This window comes from Acanthaster planci, linkage group LG02 (assembly GCF_054643075.1).
Source record: "Acanthaster planci isolate LZ-2023a linkage group LG02, COTS_SCS, whole genome shotgun sequence".
NCBI lineage: Eukaryota > Metazoa > Echinodermata > Asteroidea > Valvatida > Acanthasteridae > Acanthaster > Acanthaster planci.
Window position 1 is genome coordinate 32,237,133 of NC_141778.1, and position 22,732 is coordinate 32,259,864.

The following is a 22,732-nucleotide window of genomic DNA, read 5'->3' on the forward strand; positions in this document are numbered from 1 at the left end:
TGATGGTTATTTACTGTTAGTACCAATCCATTGATTTATTTCACATTTTAATTTAAACTGTTTCGAAAAAAATCCAAAAAAATGATGATCGTTTTTGGAGTTCAAGGAGCAGCTCCTGTAAATTTTCTCGCAAAAATCCATGGACCATCGGACCACAGAACGTTGTAACAGAGTCACCTGTAAGGCAGCAGAGATCAGGATTCGCAGTTCTCCGACAGAGATTTGAACCCCATTTATTCAGTTCAAGCATCGAACTCGACAAATTTATTTTGAAGTTAAACTCTCTTCTTTTGAAAATACAATGATGTGGCGTGGTTTCGAAATATGAACAACGCTTAATCATGCAGCTGCACAGCGACCATATTGCGAGTCATGGCACCTCAACAAGCTTGCACGTTGTACAGTCATTGTGCAGTTTCTTTACTGCACATAAAAAGGCACTCTGTCTCATTGCATGGCCACTGTCCAAACATTGTCGTTGCACGTAAAAAAAAACCCCTAATCCAATCAAAAAATGAGGCAAATACTTGTGTATTAGTGACAGAGATCATTTGCATAAATAGGAGAATAAATATCTGGAAATTGCAAGTTAAACACGGCCGTCACAGCGGACCTCGAAAACAAGCGGATGTGTTTAGTGGTTTGGGTTATAACATTATCTCTGAAGGGGTGATTATAAGACAGTATACTGTTTTGCCCGTGCTAGCACTTTTGCAGTCTGAAATAATCTCTTAAAATGAATTGAAATTCTTCTTGAGGTCACCAGGTACAACTCTAGATGAATTTTGACAGTTTACAACGTGTTTGAGTTGTGCCGCCAAAAGCGAGTTCATGGATGTTTTTAATGTTACTTGCTCTTGCATTCCTCCATGTTTGTTCATATATCGCATGGAGGAATAAAAACATATCGGTAGGCTCTTCCAACGATTAAGTACGATTCACATTTTTTTAAAACTGAGTCAACTGACTGTGGAGAGGTAATGTGCGTGTGCATGTACGTGCAGAGCTGCTCAAATGGTTGTGAGATTTTAACAAAGTGCATTTTCCAAAGATCGTCCGGATGAATGGTTATTAAAAAATGGGAAAAACTCTGCAAAAAATCGTTTTCTTAAAAAACTACAGCACTTCAGGCAAAAAAATTTACAGATCATTTTACTTTATTATGTACTTTCTGCGTGCGCTCATTTTGCAAAGTTGTCGCTTACTAACAGCGGTGTAGCGAAGGCAGTGTACTAATCTATTAGGCAAAAAAGAACCGATTACGACTACAGTTAGCAGAATAATCCTTAAAAATACTCCAGGCGGCTCGGCTATACTTTATCTGTTTTTTTGTTTGCAATAAAACACTAAACAGTTTCTCTAAAAACTATGTGTATGAAACAATTTTCCACCCATGCAGATCCAGACGGGCCCTACCCTGCGCACACCCTCAGGCACCAGTCCAATCTTGTGCAACTGATACCCGTTCCTCTTTACTTCTACAGCACAAGTGCACGTACATGTACCATGGAGAAATGCATATTACCCAGTAGGCTGCGTTCGCGCGATTACTTGGTATCCGAGTGTGGATGCGCGCGCATTACTCTCGGGTCAGGAGGATACTCCTATCCTGTGTGTCGACAGGGAGTATACTCTAGCTGACCCTCACCCAGCCCACCTGCCGTTTGTGCTCGGGAAACTACTCAATTAACACAAGTATACACATGTACTATAGTACATGAGCCTCGTGTATTTAAGGAAACTGAGCGCGATCATGCGCGGCAATCGCGATTGGCCAAGACTCGGACGGGCACCTATAAAATACATACGGGACTCGGCAACCTGACTTTGGACCGTAGGACAGGCAGATTCAGACAAAAACTGATGTTAATCCTGAGTAGGCTAGCAGTTATTTTGTAAGCATTACACACCTTCAGGCAGCTTCAGGGAAATGCTGGTGGCCGACTGGTCGGTGTACGTCAATAATTCATGACGTCTATTTCAGTTTCATTTGCCAACTGACCTTTTATTTGCCGACTGAAAAGAATTATTGGGGGGGGTTCAACACCCTGCCACACACCCCCCCACTCGCTACGCCGCTGGTTTTCACTGGGGTGGATCAATCTTCATCAAATTTGGATAACAAAATATTTGGAAGGGGGTAAATTTTGACAAGCCAGATCTAGATAAAAATCAATTGGGCTGAATTGTTGCATGCTTGTTGGGTTGACTAAATGCTTTCTTAAAGAGACTGGAATCCCTTCCTGACAGATATTGCAAGACAGTCACTTCAAATATCCTCTTATTGTTCTGTGCAGATTTTTTGTTACTGCACTGAGTGTCCTGTTAAAGTTGAAGTGAATATATCGAAATACAACTGAACAAGTATTGTAAATACGAGGCAGGCATTAGGTCTCCCTGATATTCTCTCAGTTACAGAAACAAAGTAGAAATCTTGTGGGTGAAAAGGGTAGTCCTAACACCTAACAGTCCTGAATCTTCCATTTGTTGGGGGAACTTTGGGATTTCAGGACTGTTATAGTTGTAATTGACTGGAACTGACTTTGCAGCCTTTCTGTTTTATCCAATATGGAAATACTAGAAGATGGATCCTTTACTCTTTAATAAGGTTTGGTTTATAGTGTAGCACCCTGTTATATATTGAAATCTTTTAAAAATGATGGAGTATGTCTGCGTTTTCTAGGCTATGGAGCTCAAGCAGAAAAATGAACAGATTCTTCTGCAGCAGCAAGTCCTCCAACAGCAGCAGCATCAGGCAGCAGCAGCTGCTGCAGCTGCAGCAGCAACTTGGCCAGGGACCCCCCAGCCATCCCTCATGTGGCCCGCTGGACACCCTGTGCTGCCAGGCCAGAACGGTCCTGCCATGATATTAGCTCATGACCCGTCGATAATGCCTATGCGCGCCAAGCAGCAGCAAGCACAGCACCAAGCACAGCAGCAAGCACAGCAGCAGGTGTATTTGCCACCCCCACCCATGCCACCATTTGGTCAGCAGATGGTTCCACCCATGCAGTCTGTTCTTCCTACGCAACAAGTCCCACCAGTCCAACAGGTCAGTCTTAGCCCAAGACTTCATATAACTAGCCCACTCCAAAAAGGTATGATTTTTGTTACCTGTATTACAAAGGTTGGTATAGTTTCTAAACAGGGTTCACATTTTGCTGGGTTGTCACCCATTTTTTTGTTCTGAAAATTTCCGGAAGGACATCTGCTGCTGAGAAACTGTGGCTCTTTTGGCTTATAAAGAATTTTTCCTTTCAAAAAGTTTAATCTCATTTTGGCAATTCTTTTTGACTTCGTACCTTGTACTTCAAGTTAACCACTTCGCGCCGGTGTCATTTATCAATGTTGGTGATGCTGGAACAGGATAATAATCATTTTCTTCTGTTTTCAAAAGTTTTTAAAAATTCATATCTTCATTTACTCGACATTTACACCCACATGAAGGACTGTCTGGTTTCTACTCTAATCTGACAGACATCTATTGACACTGGAGTATTTCAGCCAGGCCTGCCGCCTTGTAAAAAGAACCCAGATCTCGCGGTGTCACATAATTTTCTTTTGTTCAAGAGACTGGCACAGTGCGCTGCTGACCTCTTTTCAATAGGGGCCAGATTAGCATGCAGTGGTACTGTGGGGCTTATCGCTGCGGTGGTGGAGCGGTTTTGTCCCTGGTGCTAATCCGCTCACGCTGAATGCCCCAAACCGTGGTATACTGTTTCAAAACAAGGCTGAAAAAAATGTTGGTAATTCCCAGCAGTCTTTTGTGGTTAATTTAGTGAAATAATGTTTTTCATAATTCTTTTAAAAGAATTCAGAATTCTTCCTGAGAAACCTGAGATTGTTAGAGAATCACCCTTTCACTTACAGCCACATATCCTGCAGTTTTTGGATGCATGCACAAAGTATGTGGAATATGATGATCAAGGTGCACCATTTTAAGGACTGTCAAAAATTAAAGCTTCCTTTTTCTGCTGTTTCTTGATTTCCAGGGAACTCAGGCTGCACCGGCTACCCGAGACCCTCGCATAGCTCGTGATCCCAGACTAGCTCGCCGTGATCCCAGGACTCGTGGTGCTGCAGATGCCTTTCCTACAGTGCCTACATCAACAGCTCCAACGGCGCCAGCAGTTGCCACTGTACCTCCGGTCCAAAGCACAGCACAGGGTCCAGCCATGTCAGTCGCCCAGCCACTGTCCATGTCACTAGCTACCTCCGATGGTGTGTCACAAGCCATTACTAATCAGCAGCTTAAAAGTGTGGTCACTGTTGCACCTTCACAGCCTACTCCCAAACCAACTCCCAAGTTGCATACGAAAAAAGATGATGCAGCTAAGGACAGTAAAGCCACAGACTCAAAGCAGCCAGCTGACCAGTTACGGGAAACTAAACCTGACGCCAAGCCAAAGCCCAGTGACAAGGACTTAAAATCAGAGGTCAAGCCAAAAGAGTCAAAAGGAACAGATTCAAACACAGAGGGCCAAAAGTCCAAAATAGAAGGACCTGCCAAGCAAGAGAAATCAAAGGATGTGAAATCTAACGATCGCTCTCCACGCCGGTCCAGTGATGAGAAAAGAGACTTGAGAAGTGACAGTAAAAACAGAGAAAGAGGCTCCCGTGAGCCAGAGAGACGAACAAGCCGAGATTCCAAGAAGGACTTTGATAAAAGAGACAGCTGGCCCAGTAGAGATCGGGATAGCAGAGAACGAGACCGAGACTACCGTGACCGGCCCAAGGAGAGAATCATTGGCTCCAGGGAACCCTCCAGGATTGGCAGCTCCAGGCGGAAATCTAACAGGTCTCGCTCACGGTCAAGATCCCCAGTTGCAAGGTCGCGCTCTCCGCGTGGTTCAGATAAGGTTCGTACTACCACACGCGGAGCCCCCAAGGCAGACAAATTTGGCAGGGACTTGCCTCGCCCTGTCAAAGAAACCAAGGAAGAAAAGAAACCGGAACCTGCCTCCGACATACGCAAGAAAGATGCTGATATCCGGAAGAAAGATGATGACAGTCACAAGAAAGACCTTGATAACATTTCCAATAAAGACATTGATGAGCGTGTTAAATCACAACGTGGCAGTAAAGAAAATGTGCCGGTCGTTAAGGAGGAAAATAAACCTGCACTGGGACGATCTGAGAAAAGACGATCACCTTCAACGACACCTGTTAAAGAAACTGAAAAAGAGCCAGAGTCTAAAGAAGATGCACCCAGTAAACGACCCCGCTTAGAAGAAGCGCCACCAAAGAAGCCACCACTGCCCAAAAAGTAAGGCGAAATTTTGCTTGTATAAAGTACACACAGCTGCATGGGTTTCCATGGGCATGTGGCTATAATGAGCTTTGTTTTACCAAACATTTCCTTTGTTTGCTCAACTTCATGTAGCCCTCCTATGCAAAGATGCATTCTTGACAAAGTTTTCCCATCCGTCAAAATCAGTCAAATGACCCCTATGTGTCTTGTACTATGGTAAATCAAGTGAAAGGGAATTTTGTCTGTCTCCGATTATTACAGCAAAAATCGCTGCCATGTTCACAAAAAGCCACACATACAGACTTTGAAGAAAAACTGGATTTCAAGATAATACAGAACAAGTTCATGCATTGAAAAAACCTCAAATTATTCTTTGAGAAATAAACTTTTGCCTGAACTAAGTAATTAAAATGAACACAGTGCCTGAATCTATTAGCCAAAATTAATTGGTAAAGATGCACGTCTGTCTGTGAAATCGAAAATCCATGTTTTCCTACATTTCAGCCCTTCTGTTCCATGTATTTTTCCAGAGGGAAGGGGTGTGCATGTTTATGCACAAGCCCCTGTGAATATAACAGATTTGTGTCTCTTTGTGAAAACGAAAACCTCAGTTGACCTTTACGGCCCTTCCAGTCAATAAGTTTTGTATGGGTACAAGGGGCAGTCAGATTTGTATTTCTACATGAAAACACAAAATGCAGTTTTCAAGATTTTGGCCCTAACAACATTAATGTAATTTGGACATTAATGATGTTTTGCTTGAGGAAACGTCAAAAACATCAGGTACAATGTTTTAGAACAAAAGAGTGAAAACAAATAAAAATTAAAAAGAAATGCCGTTTTTGACGTGTGGGTCTTTGTGAAAACAGTGACAAAGTGAGGGTGAAAGTAGCCAAACATCGTTGATAAACAAAATACTAAAAAAATACAAAATACAATGTTTCAGTTGAAAAACGGGTAAAACTACCATTCACCACTGCATTGTACTCGGCTTTTAAGAAATATTAACAGTACTAAAAGTACAGTAGGAATATTTGTAATAGAACACAGTTTCTCAAAAACGAAGTAACTGATTTTTGACATTAGCATTGTTTTCTTCATTAGGACACCTGACTCTAAGGACCAGGATAGTCGGCAAAAAGAGAAGACACCGAACCCAGACAACAGAGCAGATGACAAGCCCCTTAGACCTCGTCCACTGATGGAACTTCCACCCCCACGACCTTTCCTTGAGCCTAGCGGCCGGGGAAGTGACCATCCCCTTGATGGACTGGAGTACGAAAGAGAAATGATCTCCCCTCCTGGAGGCTGGAGAGAAAGGCCACTGCCCAGACGACGACTCAGCATCGACCCAGGTGTCCGCATTCCAAAGGAGTTGTCACTGGATAAGCATGCCTTCATTTTAGAACAGGTAATTACTGAGATAAAGTAAGAAAAAACACTCTAAGCCATGTGAGGTGTCTGCTTCAGTTTCACCCTCCTTGAATGCCCATTGGTCAAAATGTCAAAAGATAAACCTTATTGTTGCTTTGTGCATTTTCTTCTGATATAATGCAAACTTAGCTCAATGTGATTTTTTTAAATTACAAAATTCTTGGTTATTAACCACTACCAGCCGGGGACTCCGAAATCGGAGCCGTATGGTTTATATGTGTGGCCGGGGTCTCCGAACTCGGACAAAGGAAACAGGGCCCTGTAACAAAAGACCGTACTCCGAACAAAAGACGAGGCTGCTGGGCATTACCGGCATTTTTCACTCTCAGAAGTGGTGATAATCCAGCGTTATTTTGAAACTGTTTACCAGGGTTTGGGGTATTTAGAGCAAGCGGATTACCACCGGGGACAAAAGCTCTCCACCACCGCAGCGATGAGCCACACAGCACCGCTGCATGCTAATCTGGCCCCTATTGAAAAGAGGTCAGCAGTGCACTGAGCCAGGTTCGTGAACAAAAGACAGTTGTGTAGCACCGCACAATCAGGGCTCTGTTTACAAGGCTGCAGGCCTGGCTGAAATATTCGGGTGTCAATGAAGGTCACCTGTCAACTTAGAGCAGTGCCTAAAGATTACTCTGTGCGGCTATAAACGACTGTTAAATGGAATGATAAATTGTTGAAGGATTTTGAAAACGGAAAAAAATGATAGTCATGCCGGCCCAGCATCCTCAACGTTGAAAAATGCCCCGGCACGATGTGGTTAATCTGGTCAGATAGTTTTCTACAGTTGCTAATCCAACACCAGGTAGAGAATACCAAGTTTACATTACAGACTGCAGATAAATTCCATATTTAAAGCATGTGAATTCAGTTTGTGTAAGTTTGTGCCATGCTAAATAGCTTTTTCAGTAGCCCCCGTTTGAAACTTTCTATAAACCTTGTTTAAATTCAGGCTGAAAAGCAACTCCTTTCTGGTGAATTGACCCACCAGCAACATCAAGAACTTTTGCGTGAACTGTTTGAGCTGCATCAAATCCAGAGACAACAAAAAGATGATGAGCACATGCAGCGCCACCCCAATGATTCGCAGTTCAGGAGGCACTACCCAGATGATCCAAGAGTGCCTCATCACCCAAGATCGCACACAGACCCAAGAAAAGGTGGGATGTGGCCACGAGAGAGGGACATTGACCATCGCAGGTCATCTGCTCAGGATGTGGACATGAGAGTCTTTGACCCAGGACACCCTTTGCATGCTCCAGCAACCAAGTCTAGAGGTGAGGACCCAGTGAAACCAGGGATAAAATCAACGGATGAACCGTTGAAACTGCCAAGTGTTGACCAGGATGACAGGACCAGGAACCATGTGCAGAAGGATCGTGATGACAGAGTAAAGACCCAGCTCACCGAGAATGAACCCCAAAGGCCCCCTCTAAAGTCCATTTTGAAGTCAGGAAAGCCTACTAACCCACCCCTTGAAAGTCCCCTGTCGCCAGAGCCTGAAGAAAAATGTGGCAGTGATGCCGTGGTCAAAACAGTTGTTGATGCTGTATCAGAGACTCGAGAGAAAGATACTGATCAGTCTGGAAAAGAAGACCAACCTGAGACAGTGGCAGAAGACAAAGAATCAGATGCGTTAGATGAGTCTAAGGGTACTGCATCAGAGGTCATGGAAACAAAAGACACGGAAGGGACAGAAGAAACTGGAAAGGGTAAAGGTAAAAAGAAGAACAGAAAAAAGAAAAAGAAGGGCTCTGGCAGCGAAGCTGAGGTCCATGTTGAAATCTCAGCTTTTGAGGAGAACCTTGAAATAAAGCCCCCAGTTTTTAAAGAGAACAAAGTCCAACCTCTTATGGACATGGATGAGCGCCGAAATTCCACAGATAATGAGTCAGCTAATGTGCTGCCTGCTCCATTTAGAGAAGCAGATGATTTAGAGGATTTGTTCCCAGCTGGAAAAGATTGTGATGAGCGTCAAGGTCCAGGACGTCCAGTCAATCCAGACAGAGATAGTATGCGATCCAGAGAAGTTCCTCTTCCTCCAAGGGAAGGTCCTTCACACAGGGATCATCCACCAAGGATTAATCAGATAAGAGAAGACCATCCAAGGGATCCAAGGCTTTGTAAAGGTGCCCCTGAAATTGAACTAAGAGATAATCTTCCAAGACCAGGCCCATTACGAGATGGCATTTTGGGTGATCTCCCTGCAAGAATTCCTCATGGTGAACCTGTGCCAAGAAATCACCCACAGAGGGAACGATATTTTGATGAAGTTTCTAGAGAAGGTCCATTTAGAGATAGACCAAGGAGGGAAGGACCTTTCTGGGAGGGACCACATAAAGATCATCTGTTAAGACGGAGCCCTCCAAGGGAATTTAGGGAGGGTCCACCAAGAGAAGGGCAACTGCGGGGAGGACCCAGAGATGGTCCATTCAGAGACTGTCCACCAAGAGATGGACCTTTTAGAAATGAACATGGCAGGGAACAGCCTTTTAGAGAAGGTCCTCCACGAGAAGGTCCATTCAGGGATTGCCAGTTAAGAGATGGTCTGCCCAGACACGGTCTATTTAGAGATATTCTACCAGGATGGACCCTGTATGATGATGACATACCAAGAGAAGGCCCTTATAGAGAGGGTCATCCAAGAGAAGGCCTGTTCAGGGAAGGTCACCCCAGAGAAGGCCTAATAAGAGGCCAGTTTAGAGATGATCCCTTCAGAGACGGACGCCATAGAGTTGGTCCCCCAAGAGGTTCTTTTCCAGATGATTTAGGAAGAGAGGGTCAGTTCAGAGAAAGCCCACCACGAGATGGTCCCTTCAGAGAAGGCCCACCCGGAGAGGGTTCATTCAGAAGAAGGGTTCCCAGAGAAGGGCCATACAGAGAGGGCCTGTTTGGGGATGACTTTGAGCAAGAAGTTCCAGACAGGGGTAGTCCTCCAAGAAAAGGCTTTTTTAAAGATGGTCCACCTTTTGAGCGATTCAGAGGACGTCTTCCACCACATGATCGACCTCATAGAGAAGGTTCATTTAGAGAGGGCATTCCATTGGAAGGTCCACTGAGAGACGGTCCTCCCCGAGAAGGCTCATTTAGAGACCAGTTTAGGAGAAGCCCACTGAGAGGTGAACAGTTTAGAGAAGGTCCTCCTGCAAGATTTCCAAGAGATGGCCCTCTTAGAGACTTTGAAGAGGATAGAGACCCAAGACGTGGCCCTCCACATGACCGTGACCCAAGACAGGAAAGATACCATGCTCAGCAAGAGGAGATAAAACCAAAGCCATTGAAGACGGACTTCCCTGGTGAAGTACCATCCACCATAGAGAGATTTGAAGGCCCACAAAGGGGAGGTCCTACCAGGGAGGGACCTGGACCATTACTACGAATGAAAGACAGAGATGAACGCCAACTGCTGCTCTTGGACCAAAAGTAAGATAACTGCTCTCCTTCAAGCTTTAACAGTTACATGATAAAACCTTTGGAAAAGATTAGAAATCAGTTCAATCTTTCTGTAGAAACATCTTGCACTTTTGAAATTGTAGCAAAGTTAGAATTTTACTTCTGTCATTCCTTTCAAAAACATTGCAAATATTGTTAACACGTTAACTATTGGTAATTCATATGCCATTCTATCAAGTTTGTTTCTAATTAGCATTGTCTATTTTGTCTTTTCAGGCCTGCAGAGCATTCACTTGTGCCCCTGCCAATGGAGACTCAGGATGAACCTTCAATATCCACAGAACTTTCAGTGCCTTTACCCCATTCTCAGGCCCAGCATCTGCCAGTTGTAAACCCTACCTTAAATCTTCCTGCAGGCCTTGGGATGCCCAGCATAGGCGTGCTTCCCTTCCAGGTCCTTGGCGGGCCAGCCACTAGTCTCCAGGGTCCTCACCCGCTGGGTCTTGGACTTGTTCCTGCCACCAGCATCTTGCAGGGGGCAGGACTTCCCCCGATGAGTTTAAGTCAAGCCGGAGGGCAGAGGCCAATTATGGTGCCTGGAGTGCAGGCCGTCCCCCAGCAGTTCCCAGGAGTCATCAGACCAACTACAATGTCTGAAAAGGAACCCCAACAAGGTGTCCTTGACCCCAGAGGCTTACCTCAACCTGGACAGATGGCTGCCCCTGGGACACTAAACCCTGCCCGGATGGGAGCGCCACATCTCATGCTGTCAGAAAATCCGCAAGGTAATTGCCTTTTAAAATTCATAAAGGTAACAGGCCGTGATGAACTGCCTGTCCGATAGCCCAGGGCAATCAAATTCTCATTCGTGTAAATTAAAATTCTGACTAAGTGTGCCTGTTCAGGCAAGTCCAGAAAAGCTGATGTCTTGTCTGTCTGCAAAAAACATCTTCCAGTAACTGTTTCTCATGTAAAAATGCTTGTTTTTATGAGTTTTCCTACTTACATTTGCAATTTTTGAAAAGAAACTTCAGTTATTTTCACGAGTTCCCATTCACGTTTCACTGTCGCAGTGGTAAAAATACGTGCGCAAAGCTCAATACCTTAAACGAAATCCCACTGGTTCCAGCTGCACCGCGCCCATGCAAAAGAATGTGTGATGGAAATGTAGCAACCAAAACCAGTCTATACATGTACTGTACATTCTAGGCGATTATTCTACATTGGCCGTACAAGCATGCAACCCTAAAGCTGCAAATCAAAAAAAAAAGTTGTAAGAGCTTCTCTGCAAGTTAATTCACAGAACTTGGTCTCTTATTTATGCATGTATTTTCTGTGTTCATGAATTTAATTTGAGGTTGTTTTGCTCGTACTTGAAGCAAGCATGTTTCAACAAATTTCCCTTCGTGGCGCAAGCCTTATTGCCTGGCCGTCTGGATGCATCACGCACACTTACCAGGTGACACACGGACATCGTTGGCTAGTTTGCCATCATGATTGTCTGAGTAGCCCTGTGAATTGTCCATAATTCTTGTGAATTGTCGACTGTAGAAATTTTTACGTAGATTAAGACAGGTGTTCATCATTTTTTGAGATAATTTTGGAAGCTGTTGTCCCCATTCATGCCAGTGAATTAGCACAAAAATTGGCCTAAAAAACTTCCTATCTACAGACCCTATTTTTGAGAGGCATGTAATTGGAAGCACAACTTTTTGGGGGGCCTAATAAAAGACTGTGTTCATGCAGTAGGCCTAAGTTAAATAACCATAATAGGCCTAATCGTGGATTCCAAGAAATCTTGGGCAAGTGTCAATCCAATTTGGGCAAGCAAACTTATGGCATGGCCAGCCCAATTGGGCAAGCTAAAAAACAAAATTTGTCGCGGCCTGACAGTAATGCCCTTTGTATACATTTTAAACACAATTCAAACCCAAAGGATGTATGGATAGGAAGAACTAAGAACATTTGCTGATACAGTGAACGCTCGATAACTCAAAGTTGGGTAGCTCGAAACTCCACTTATATCGAAGACATTCTTCATTCCTGCCAAAAGAATTGGCTTTTATGTACAAAAATACTTCCTTAACTCAAAATGCCAACACCGCATCCAGTTAACTTGAAATTTTTCAAGGGGCCAATCAAAACAGACCACCTCCAAATCACAGACAATGAGTGGGAAAAGAATAGGAGACTTTATATGTGAGTCATTTCTGCAAACCGCACTTTGTCTTTTTAGCGTGAGGACAAGAGCGTGCTTGCCAGCACGAGTCATTGCAACCACGGCTTAAACAAACCCTGGCTTTCAAGTAAGCCCGATTGCTATCTTTGCCCAAATGTCGTCTGCATGCATGCAGTCCAATCGTTGATTCTTGATGGTGGCCATGTAACTACACAGCATGTGCCACGGCTAAAGCCTGGCTGCTGCCAGCACTTGCGCACCACAGCCCAATCACAGCCCATGTAGACACAATGGACATGCATTCCCAGCATGGTGCTGGAAATGATCTGCTTTGTAGCGTCACCTAATCTCACTCTAACTTTTTTAAAGGTACAAAAGAAAAGGTTAAGGAATGAAAAGACGAACACAAACAGATCATGTGACCGAACAGGAAAACCCTGGCCACAGCTGTGCTGGTCCAGCTAACACTAGCAAGCAAGCACAGTGCTGTGTGCGTCGCACCCCGGTGTGTGCCGAACCAAAGAATTGTCACAAAAAAGTACAGTTCTGACGGTTTATATTTTATTTATCATTTCACTAGAAAATTTTATGTAACAAAAACATGAAATCTTGGCAAACTCATGATAACTCAAATTTTTTATCAACGTCCCTGAGGTTCAAGTTACCAAGAGTTTGCCATATATAAAAGTTTTTTCATCATTTGAACAGGTACACCACCCCCACAACAGGCAGCACCTCTGGATGTCAGTGCGCTCTTTGCCAAGCTAGTTGCGACTGGAATTATCCCTCCCACCAGAAGTGACTCCCCTGTGGTACAGGTAAGTTAAGCCAAAGTATGTTGCATTTTTAGTATATCAGGGTTGTCAGCTTGGCCCTTTTTGTTTCTTTCACTGCTCATTACTTTAAGGGACCTGGTGGGAATTACCTCTTGCATGCTGTCAGGGTTGTGAGTCCATCACCAGTCGATTATGATGCAGCCATTGCTCGTGTTGGCAACAACTTTTATGTGTCTCTCCATTGCCACACTGCATGCCCATGCGTCATAAGCAAATTACTTGCATGACAGACTTCCGTTAGTCATTATTGGTGCACAGTCATGGAGTGGGGTGCAACCACTGGGCTGTATGTAAAATTATATTGAAATGAAAGAAATGAGGACTGTTTAAATTAATGGATTGATCTTTATACAACTAGCAAACTAGGCAATTCACAATGCAGTGCAGCACCAAGAGCTTTTCAAGTTTATAGATGACAAAAAATTGCCGACCTGCCACAATTTGCATTTGAATGAATGTCAGTAGACAAATTTAAGGAAATGTGTGATTTATCAAGGCATTCCGTGCCTCACAAAAAACATCAGTGTATAATAATTAACACTGATACTCTGAACACATCCGAATCTTCAACCCAGACAAAAAAGCAGAAAAATCCAAGTTCCCAGCATCTAGCTCAGCCGGCACAAATATTTTTTGTTGACCATTTTCCCACAATGCAATTCATAAAAAACCTCTTGGTGGTGCCCAGCATTGTGAATTTCCCGTATTCCTTTCCGTCTGCTTGTCACCTTGTATTTCCCATCACATTTTGCCTTCCAAACATTGTACTGTCCGCACACACTTCTTTCTAAGGAAATGTGGAGGGTGTATTGCTTGGATTCAAACTTGGAACCTTCTGTTTAGTAGTGCAAAGGTCTTATCCACTAGAGTCCTGAATTTGTTACTCACTGACTACATCAGTTCCTGCATAGTAGTTACTCTGTGCTATGTGAAAGAAATAATTTTAATTGTGATTTGTCGTAAAAGTTCACTGTCTATGGTTCTGTCATTTAGGGAACTGAAACACCACCCCCAACAGTTGGCAAGGAGGAGTCAGAGCCTACAGTTGCAGAACAGAATGAGAACACATTTGTCCCAGAGCTTGGATTCTACCCAGAGGAACTCAAATGGTAAGGAAGGGACAAGAATAGCCAGAAGTTACTTGTTTTCCCTGCTTTCATTGGAAAATGATGGCCTTATACATTCACCATTGTACATGCGCATCAGGGCTAATTCTGCCACTAAAACCAGTCCAAGACTTGTCTCTGTGTGCTGTGATCATTGATATTCTTTAGAGGGTTTTGAAAAGTTTCTGGAGCTCCACTGTTTCAGGGATTAATATGTTGTGGCTCAGGTTTTGTATTGCCATTGTTCTGTGTCTATGCATTTGGACTGATATATTTGTAACTTTTTGTTTGCTTTTAGTCGATATGAGGGTGTCATCAATCGCATCTATACAGGGACCCAGTGCTCATCATGCGGGATGCGCTTTGTTGTTGATGAAATGGACAGGTTGGTGTTTTTTTTTTCATTTACTTAGCGTAATTTACTTGTGCTTCATTTTTCTTTTGTCTGAGAGACATTGATGTGTGTGACAAGTATAAATTTGTCACCAAATTAGGAGAAAAACAGTTGCCAGTTATTACATCGGGCAAAAATTATACAGAAAATATTCTTTGATAGGCATGACAAATTTGATTGGTGTGTGATCTTGATACAGTTTTATTAATGCTTTCTGATATTTGGTTAAAATTCAAGCCCTTAAAAGATAGACTTGCATGATACAATAGTCTTTTAATGTCTCCACAATTCCACTGATTTGTTTGTCCAGATATCGTAAGCACCTGGACTGGCACTTCCGTCAGAATCGTCGGGACAAGGATGGCATGAAGGCTGCCCAGAACAGGAAGTGGTTCTATGAGGTTGGCCAGTGGCTAGACTTTGAAGAAATCAATGACATGGATGAAGGTAAAGTATCACAGTCCACAGACCATTGAAATAGAAATGTGCAACTAGGAGCAGCTCCAGTGCGAAGACGTGTACGGCCTCAGTTCCATGTGTGTTACCATGTGACATGCATTGTTCACAAGTTTTGATTTACTCCCTTTATTTCGATGAACTAGTTTGCTTTATTTATAAGTTGAAAGAGAAAAAGAAATAGTTGAAGGAATGTCGATCAGGGTTATCATTTTCTTTTTTGCCTCCTAAGATAAAACTGATCAGTTGTATTTTCAGAGTAATCCTTTAAACACATATGATTGGGGCTGCCATTTTAAATACACAGGTATTGATGTTTATAACCTAATGTTCATGAAAATGTGGTGCATTTTTCTCCAAATTAGTTCAATATTTGGTTCATTCTTTTTTAGGTACGTAGTTTCATATTTGAAATTGAAGACAACTTTGGTCTGTTTTTACTGTTTCAGCTATAAGTATCTTTAAAAATAAAAACATGGATGATTACAGGGGTGATCTCAATTCTACTTTTCCTACTGAGATGTGTCCCATGGTGTCTGTAATGAGTTTGTTTGGTGATGACAATCCCCATGCAGAGAGAAGTAACTTCTTCGAAGCGATGGCACTGCAGGCGCGGACCGACAAAGATGGTGTGCACTGTGTGGCAGTTGATGCCGGCGTTGAAGGTGATGAGGTATGTTGTTGAGGAAAGTCCTGTCCAGGCATGAGTGAATATACTAAACATGGAAAGCCTTAAAAAAAGATTAAGTTCATATTTCATTTATTTTTGATCCTCTATAAAATACAGTACTGTGGAAAACTTATGTTTTTCAAAGGATGAGGAAATTAATATCTTCCCCATACTAGAAGAAGATGAAGAAGTTATGTTCTTCTCTAAACAGAGGTATCAAATTGCCGAGAAAGCTGTCCCCTTGGAAATTCAGCCAACCAAAGATGCATGTATTCTTGTCCTCAAAGTCTTGAGTGTAACAGCACAAAATTGTAATGTATATAAGCCCAACAAAAAATTTGATGATCCAGAACATTTCACACCTCTCGAAACTTGTATTTTTGCCTTCACCCTAAAAAAAAAGTTCAACAAAATTGCAGTTTGTGATAAATTGTAATTTCTGAACTGATTTCTTAGAAAATCCTGAATTCCTTCTATAGTTTATTGGCTTGTTGCAAATCAACACAAACATCGTATTAAAAGCCGCTCTGCTCTATTCAATGTGGTTTCAATCTCCATGATTGATTTTTGACAGTGATTTGTTTTTACCAGAGATCTAGAAGTTTTGAAGAGATGGTAATACTTGTGTGCCCCTCTTGTTGGTTTCACAGATGTGCAGTTTGTGTCATGAGCCATTTGAGCAGTTCTTTGATGAAGATGAGGAAGTGTGGAAGCTGAAAGATGCTGTCAGATTCAACAGACGTGTAAGTTGAAACTCATTGCTTTCCCACTTTCCTGAAATAAATAGTACAGATATTGCATTGACAAAACTATTGCCAAGTGTGTTAAACTTTAAAAGGAATGGCATTACATGTCAACAAATTGTTGATTGGACATGTGGAGAGTTTGTGAGGTTCAAGAATAGACCATTAAGTGTCAAAGATATTGTGTCATAAAGACAGACAGGTTTTTAACTTCTGAACGTTTTGTCTGCTTTTTGAATACTCATGAATACTAAAATCAGCACTACAACCTTGAGTTGTCCAGTTCAGAATAACAATACCTTTTGTGAATTTAAACAAAGACTCCTTGTTTGACTCAAAATGGTCAGAGACATTGCATGAAGTAGAGGGGGTACAGTTGACTCTCGGTAATAAGAGCTCGGGTAAGATGTGACTCCGGTTTAGACAAGCATATTTTGCCAGTCCAGACTGAATTGTGTACATTTCTGAATGAAAAATGCATAATACGAGCTCAGATGGTGCAAGATTTTGGTAAATACAAGCATTTTTTGCACACCGGCTGCAAATCTATTGTTATCTGTCTATTTAGCACAAGCTTTTTTGAAGGCAACTTGTCAGTCAGTCAGTCAATTTAATTTTGAAAGCTGCTTCCGTAATTTATTCGTGTAAAGTAGTACAGCACTGCAGTTTTCCCTCTCCGAATCAAGGTGTTTGTGATCGGTGTCGTAAGAGAGACGAACAGTGGGTATTTGAGGTTCCCGTGCCCAACATAGAAATTCTTTGTGGCAGCTCTCATGCTGCCTGAACAGAGGCGAGTGCTGGCAAAAGCTCTACGATACTTAAGATGTTGGGACCAAAAGAAATCTTTTGTTTGAGACCAAGAGAAATCTTTTGTTTGATCCCCTGCCCCCAAAAATTCTCCAAGACCAAAGTCCCCAGGAAACTAATAAAAATTGTATTCTGTAACCAAACACCCATCCCCCCCAAAATGCCCACCCCCATCAAAAAATTGTTACCACTCCCCCCCCATAACATGGAGAAATTGCCCCATCCGATTTTGAAATTTCTATAAATGCTCAATTTAAGAAAATCATGACTAAACTGTGGTTTTCAGTCCAAAATTGTTTAAGAAAATAACATCCACAAGTTTTGAAGAAAAAAGTGTTAATAATTGTTAATAATTTCTCACCAAACCCACATGCCTTTCCAAAGTAAAATCCAATATTCGTCCTCTACTGTCCACACCACCAATAGCTGGTGTCCTCCCATTTTTATGTGCAACAAGCGCAGCTCTTGTTTGTTACCAACTGAAATGTTAATGTACTTAAGTTACGTGCGTGCATCTCATTTCATCATGGTGTGCGAGGCCAGGGACGTGTAGCTCCAAATCAACATGACTGGTGGAAAGTCGGCGTCCTCCGTTCTTACATTATATAATTATTCTTTATTACAAGTCTTTATTCATTAATCTGTACATACACATTTCACTTTCTTAAAGTTTTTGAAATCAAATTCATATAACAAAACATACCTACATTTAAACAAAAAGTTATGCACACTTGTATACATGTACATGTTACTTACCGTCGATCCGTGATACATACGTCAAGCAGGATGGCAGCTTTCACATACAACAAGGTCCGGATAATATGAGCTAATTTAGTAAGTCCCAAGGCGCTCGCTAACGAGAGTCGACTGTATATACTTTTTAGATATAACATTGAAAAACTGTTTGTCTGGAGGTCTTAAATTCCTGTGATATCCATTAAATCTGTCCTGGTTTCTTTCACATTTCAGACCTACCATCCTGGCTGTTACGAGGACGCAAAGGATGTAAGTTGAATGCTGTTGATTTAACACAGTAATGTGAATTGTGAATGGAGATACTGACTTTTATGGAAGCCTTAGTAGAAGACAGGAGCCAATAAAAATGCAGCAATATTATGTTCAAAATACATGTCAGATTGTTAATGTTGGAAAATGATCCCAAGGTTGTATTCGGTTTGCTTTTCAGGCCTTCCTACTAGAAACCCCTACCCCAGGTGAGGATGGACTACATACTTCATTTGATGCGATGGTGAGTCCTTTATCAGCATATTCTCAACGCAGTGCATCTCTAGGAATTCAGTTGGAATCACCAGAGAAGTTGACAGGTGCACCGAAAGACAACAACAATGAACCAAGTGGACAAACTATTACGCAACTCCAGTCAGCATATCCAAAGAGAGAAGTTGGAAATGATGTGAATGTTCCAACAGCTCCACCTCAGTCAACAGATCAACCAAAGAACACTGAAAGTCAACAGGTTGTTGTGGCAGCTGTGGTACCAGTATCCACTGATCAATCATTGGGTCCACAGAGTGTTGTGACAGCTGTGGTACCTGCATCAACCGATCAACCAGTGGGTACACAGAGTGTTGTGACAGCTGTGGTACCTGCATCAACCGATCAACCAGTGGGTACACAGAGTGTTGTGACAGCTGTGGTACCAGCATCCACTGATCAACCAGTGGGTACACATAACGTTGTGGAAGCTGTGGTACCAGCATCAACTGATAAACTAGTTGGTCCACAAAGTGTTGCGGCAGCTGCGGTACCCACATTAACTGATCAACCAGTGGGTTCACAAATTGTTGTGGCGGCTGTGGTACCAGCATCAACTGAGCAACCAGTTGGTCCACAAAGTGTTGTAGCAGCTGTGGTACCAGCATCAACTGATCAACCAGTTGGTCCACAAAGTGTTATGGCAGCTGTGGTACCAGCATCAACTGATCAACCAGTTGGTCCGCAAAGTGTTGCGGCAGCTGCGTTACCCACATTAACTGATCAACCAGTGGGTTCACAAAGTGTTATGGCGGCTGTGGTACCAGCATCAACTGATCAACCAGTTGGTCCACAAAGTGTTGTGGCAGCTGTGGTACCAGCATCAACTGATCAACCAGTTGGTCCACAAAGTGTTGTGGCAGCTGTTGTACCAGCATCAACTGATCAACCGGTTGGTTCACAAAGTGTTGTGGCAGCTGTTGTACCTGAATCAACTGATCAACTCGTGGGTCCACAGAATGACAGCAGTACAGGCATTGAACAGTCAGCAGATCTGCATGTCAACAGCCAGACTACAGCAAGGACAGAAGGGGCAGACCAACCCATGGAGACAACTGTTATTGCAGAGCCAACTGTACTCGTAAAGCAAGAACTGATTGAGACCGGTGTAGACTCTGGTGTGAAGATGGAGTGTCTTGTTGACCCTGAAGTCAAAATGGAGGTTGATGAACCTGAAGCCAGAGCCAACAGCTACCCACAGAGCGTGGAAGCTGCCGAGAAGATGGAAGTTGATGATGCACAGGCAGTCCCGCAGGATAGTGCTATTGTTGAAAACGTGCCAGCAGCAGAGAGTACTTCTGAGACTGCATCATCTGCAGAGACAGTTGTGAAGGAAGAACCAGTGGATAATGTTGGACAACCAGAAACAGCGCCTGAATCGGCTTTAGAAACAACAGTTGAGGCTGCAGCTAGACCCGAAGCTGTAGAACCGAGCCCATCAGAGTTCTTCCCCAGCCTGATGCCCGAACAGTCTCCAGCAAGTACAGGAGCAGCATCAGAACCACCATCCACCAAGCTGCTTTCTAAAATTGAACCAAGGGATGTGCAGAAAGGGGCTAGCGACGAGGCCAAGCCAGGCCAAGAGAGGGAGACGTCAGTCTCCAGTGATCCTGCCTGCAAGGCAAAAACCCAGCAAAGCCAGCCGGAAGCAAAAGCACCAAGCACATCGCAAAAGGAGGCTGGTACAGATGCCAAAGAAAGCACAGACTCTGTGGCTAAACCCAGCCAGACTGACAGTGACAAGCAGTCTTTGAGCAAAACTACAGCTGTAAATGAAGTGCAGAACATTCAGGCAATCAGTGTTATAGGAAGGGCCCGGGTAGATACCCAAAGGAGGAGAGACATGTTTTATAGGTGATAATAAATGTTATTGAAAGTAGGTAAAAAAAAAGGGAAAAATTAAAGACGTACATATTCAGCTGTCCCTGGCAAATATAACTAAATGGTATTTAGCAGGCTACAAGTAAACAGCACCCTCTTTGATGTGTATGCGTAAGTAAGCCAGTTATTAAATTGCCAACAAATCTTAGTGAGGGTCTGTTATTAAGCGGATAGTGCACGACTTGATCTCACAAGATAGTTCGCAGGTTGGTCCGATCCTCAGCTGTCGTTCTTTTTGTTTCACCCTCCAAAATTAAGAATTTTCATCTTTTATTTGTAAATTGACTCTATGATTATAATTACAGGGTGGTACTTTTTTTTCTGAGTCATGGCCCTGGAGAATTTTTTAAGGGAAAAAAGTCCTAAGAAGGATGAATACAAAGTCAAGACTATGTTGGCATAGAATCAGACAAAAAATTGTCATGGTAAGAATTCCCCCCCCCAACAAAATTTACTGCACATGTGCCTGGCAAACTATCATATAGTTAAATTTGTCAGCGGCTGCTAACTATCCACTGCCAAAAGAAAATCTTGCACAAAACATCCAATTATAAATGATTTAGCCAAACTGCCCGTGCTTTCGGTGATTTTTTGACCAGGTTAACGCCTCTAATTTACTTGTGGGAAAGACTTCCCTTATTTTTTCCGGAGGGGGGGGGTAAGAGGCATCTTCAGATAACCTGCAAGAGCTCTTGTACGCAAAGTAATTGTGCCTAGTACCACCCCATGCACACAAAAAGTGCCTATTTGTGGACCTCCACAACCACCTGTCTCGTCTCTTAAGAAACACCTTGACCCCGGCAGTTTGCCCCAGTACTCGAGAATATTTTTGACAAGACATAATTCCAAAGGGACTGGCCTATCCACCCAACCTAAAAAGTGAAGTAAACAACTGAAGTTTTCCTCCAAAAATTGGAGATCTCTGTTTGAGATCTCTCCTTCATGCTGACATACGCAGCAAGGTATGAGACGGAGAGAACCCCCCCCCCCGCTTTGTGTTGGTCATTGTCTCGCAGGAATCTGGGGAATTCCTTTCAGACATCTTGGGGGGATGTGTTAAGTAACAATAGTCTGGAATGTGTATAGGGATTGGACATGTTGGGGGTACCCCTCGGTCTCATTTCTTGCTGGGTATACATGCTGACTTTTTGAGCATCTCGAATGGCCCTGAATTTTTTTTTTCTCACGAGCTTCGCTTTGCATAACGGCCTTCTCTTGTTTACAGTATAGTCCTGACTGTTTCTGCACATTATGAGCATTACTTTTTAAAGATTTCAAAGGTGGTAGTTATGTTAATGGAACCAAATCGGTATTTCAACAAGCCAAGGTCATTTTGGAACAAGGTGCACGTGCGAGTTGGTATATAGCCACGCTGTTGGGACGGATTGTCGCGCACGTGCGTAGCTGTTACCAACTAACCCCGTACTGAGCAGGCGCAGTTGAAATACCCAACGGGTTTATTTGTATGACTTTTTTGTCATTGGGAATTTCATATCAGCTCAATGATCATTGTATTAATTTTTGTATGAAACGTTTGGTGGCAGAAAGATCAACATCCTCTCGGTTTTATGTTGCTTTTCTTTTGGTACACCAGAGATCTTATATTCCCGTTACTCATCTATCAAAGTCCTTTCTCCAAGAGACATTATGTGGTGATTGTTTGAATTTTTGCTGGCTTAGGATAAAAGACATCGGTGAAAAGATATGTTGGATAAGAAGTTTACAGGTGTTTAAAGATTTTCCCTTGGCGTTTTTTCCCCTTTCGTCAGTGACAAGTATAATTCTCTATTTAAAGAAGGGGACCAATCACATGTCATACTAGTGTTTCTGATTATTTTCGATTTGTAAATGCTGCGTATAATTCCCTAGTGAAACGTGATGGTGTGCCATATAGCCAGTTACCAGAGGTCACTGAAAATTGCGTAACGAGACTCCCAGATTTATATACCGACAAGGAAGATAAACTGCATTTTAATTTGTCTCACCTTTGCTTCTAAAGCATTATCGCTAGAGAGCCACAAGCCCAAATCACAGCCCACAAAGCGCAGTTACTAAACGGCACGTTTTTTTGGTTTTTTTTTAAGGCCTCCAACACTAATGGAAGTTCATTGTTGGTTTCCATCAAAACGGGAAAGTATTGAAGTTTCATTTGACCAGTTTAAATGGCTTCAGTAGGTGTGTAAGTAGATTCATGGAACGTAATTTTGCAATGCTACTTTTGTGTGGTTCTATGTGCATACTACTTTTAAATTTTAAATTTAAATTTGATTAGTTTAAATAAACACAAAATTGCCAATATAAGTTGAA

The 22,732-nt window shown here is 42.7% G+C and overlaps 1 protein-coding gene across 1 annotated transcript in view; it reads left to right on the top strand.

Moving 5' to 3' along the window:
• Positions 1-22,732, top strand: part of pcf11 (PCF11 cleavage and polyadenylation factor subunit) — a 30,014-nt gene extending 7,282 nt beyond the window's left edge. The window contains exons 5-17 of the mRNA XM_087133720.1: positions 2,684-3,052; positions 3,993-5,266; positions 6,356-6,662; positions 7,638-10,108; positions 10,355-10,863; positions 12,966-13,075; positions 14,087-14,202; positions 14,498-14,584; positions 14,904-15,040; positions 15,625-15,722; positions 16,370-16,462; positions 18,239-18,274; positions 18,456-22,732. Coding sequence (XP_086989846.1) covers positions 2,684-3,052; positions 3,993-5,266; positions 6,356-6,662; positions 7,638-10,108; positions 10,355-10,863; positions 12,966-13,075; positions 14,087-14,202; positions 14,498-14,584; positions 14,904-15,040; positions 15,625-15,722; positions 16,370-16,462; positions 18,239-18,274; positions 18,456-20,402 — 7,554 coding nt within the window. The 3' untranslated portion in view covers positions 20,403-22,732. The remainder of the gene's footprint in view (positions 1-2,683; positions 3,053-3,992; positions 5,267-6,355; positions 6,663-7,637; positions 10,109-10,354; positions 10,864-12,965; positions 13,076-14,086; positions 14,203-14,497; positions 14,585-14,903; positions 15,041-15,624; positions 15,723-16,369; positions 16,463-18,238; positions 18,275-18,455) is intronic.